Source organism: Bison bison, unplaced genomic scaffold, assembly GCF_000754665.1.
Source record: "Bison bison bison isolate TAMUID 2011002044 unplaced genomic scaffold, Bison_UMD1.0 scf7180017863885, whole genome shotgun sequence".
Lineage (NCBI taxonomy): Eukaryota > Metazoa > Chordata > Mammalia > Artiodactyla > Bovidae > Bison > Bison bison.
In genome coordinates this window covers 459765-461664 of record NW_011494457.1, presented here as the reverse complement: position 1 = coordinate 461664, position 1900 = coordinate 459765, and the positions used below count along the sequence as shown (strand labels likewise).

The following is a 1900-nucleotide window of genomic DNA, read 5'->3' as shown; positions in this document are numbered from 1 at the left end:
GGAGGCCGGGCCTGCCAGCGCCTCCTGCCAGGCCCAGCTGCTGGTACAAGTTCACCTCCTCGGAGATGGCGTACAGCTCCCGGAACTCCACGTCGAAGGGCTCCACGTGCTGCCCCGTCAGGAGGAGGAGGAGGTTCCTGTCCACGTGGGAGGAACTCCAGGTGAAGCTAGAACACGGGGACAGAAAAGCAAGACACATGGTGCCCGGGGCTGCAGCCTCGCCCCGCTGGCCGCCGCCTGGCTAGCCCATCTCAACACCCCCGCCGCCCGGCCCAACCCGATCTACCAGGGAGGCCGGACGCCTTGCTGCCTTGTGCCAGCTGTTTTCCCTCCACAGACCCAAATACTCCCTCGGGTCCAGGTCTTGGCCTCACGTGCAGTAAAGCAGGCAGTGGGTGCAGGGCGAGGGCGAGAAAAGTCAGGCCTGGATCCAAACCTGCTTTCCACTCTGCCTGCCTTGTAAAACAGGGCTCGTGAGGCATGTGGTCAGAGCTGTTGCGAGGCTAAAGTCCAACAACGTATACAGAAGGTTTCTCAGTTCCTGGCACAAACATACATTTAAAAGTAGAATCTGCAGCTGCCACTACTGTTATGAGCATTTCATTTCTTATTAGTTCTTCTCTGAATTTTTAGAACACACGGCATCTGCAAAGCACCATACTTTAACCATGTGAGAGGGCTGATGCCATTTATTAATTGCTCCATCTGCCGGGGTCTTCTTCCAGCCTCAAAATGCAACCTGCTGTTGTGGACCGTGGAAGGCAGGCAGTGCTGAATGGTCAACAGAAGTTGACCGTCTTTCTTGAATAGTCCGTCAGCCAGAGAGTTTGAGGGAAGGGGTCGGCCGGGGGGTTATTCTTTGCCATCAGAACAGACTTAGAATATGAGCGGGTCTTAGACTTACGACACGTAGGACCGTGGAGGCTCCAGTCCAGCATCCTTCTGAATGCGAACATTTCTGACCAAGAACAAAGATTCCCCCTGCCCCAACCAGGGCCCAACTCACCTGAAGGATCCAGTGGCCACTTTGTCCCCATCTACCATAAGGAACTTTGACGACAGGGTCCCCTTGACCTTCCCCATGGGCATGTAGAAGCCCACACCTGTCACAGAGCGGACACGGATGTTCTGTCGGGAAGAGGAGAAGGGCGCTGTCACTCAGGCTGGGAGCCTAGAACTCTGTGCCGAGTATCTTCTTGAGTAGAGGACAAGCCCTCTTGTCCACAGGGTCCTGCCTGCTGGCCCCTATCTGTATTTGACTCTGCTTCCTACGGCCCGAGGAGGTCAGCAAGTCTTGCTTTGGGCATGGACGGGCCCAGGGCAGCCCTGGCCTGCTCTCAAAGCTCCTCAGCAGAGAAACACAACCCTACCGTCAACCCTGACAGTGACTCTGCGGGCTGAGCACCCAGGACTGGGCCAGAGCCTCCCACCTCAGCTTCAGCAGTCTTGGGATAAAATGTTAAGCTGGGCGTGCAGTTTAGAGTTATCAGTTCACGAGGCAAGGTTTCAGACAGAGGGAAGGGGGCTGGCAGTGCTGCTCACCTGGACCCCTGAACTGGGGAGCAGGCCTAGGAAGGGGCAGAGGGGGTCTCCATCCCACTTCCTTCCCACCCCCCGCCCTGCCCCAGGGGTACAACTTACCCGAATACGGAAGTCAGGGAGCTCCAAGCCCTGACACATCTCCAGGAAGTAGTTCACACCTGCCTCATCCAGGATGATATACACGGGGACCCGGCGCTTGGAGGCAGCGTCCACAATGTCTTGGAAGATCTCGCCATCAGTGAAGAGGTCCATGACCACAGCAACGACCTGGGCAGGAACGGGCGCTGGTAAGGCACATGGCGACTGCACCTCTAGAGAGTCACGCTGTGGCCTGCAGAGGACCAGCGGGGCTGGGCTA

At 57.3% G+C, this 1900-nt stretch overlaps 1 protein-coding gene across 1 annotated transcript in view; it reads right to left on the bottom strand.

Annotated features, from left to right (window-relative positions):
• FAM83F (family with sequence similarity 83, member F) overlaps positions 1 to 1900 on the bottom strand; it is a 28502-nt gene that overhangs the window by 1509 nt on the left and 25093 nt on the right. Inside the window, exons 3-5 of the mRNA XM_010833753.1 lie at positions 1642 to 1809; positions 1007 to 1128; positions 12 to 167 (exon numbers count right to left, since the gene is read on the bottom strand). Of these exons, the coding sequence (XP_010832055.1) occupies positions 12 to 167; positions 1007 to 1128; positions 1642 to 1809 (446 nt within the window). The remainder of the gene's footprint in view (positions 1 to 11; positions 168 to 1006; positions 1129 to 1641; positions 1810 to 1900) is intronic.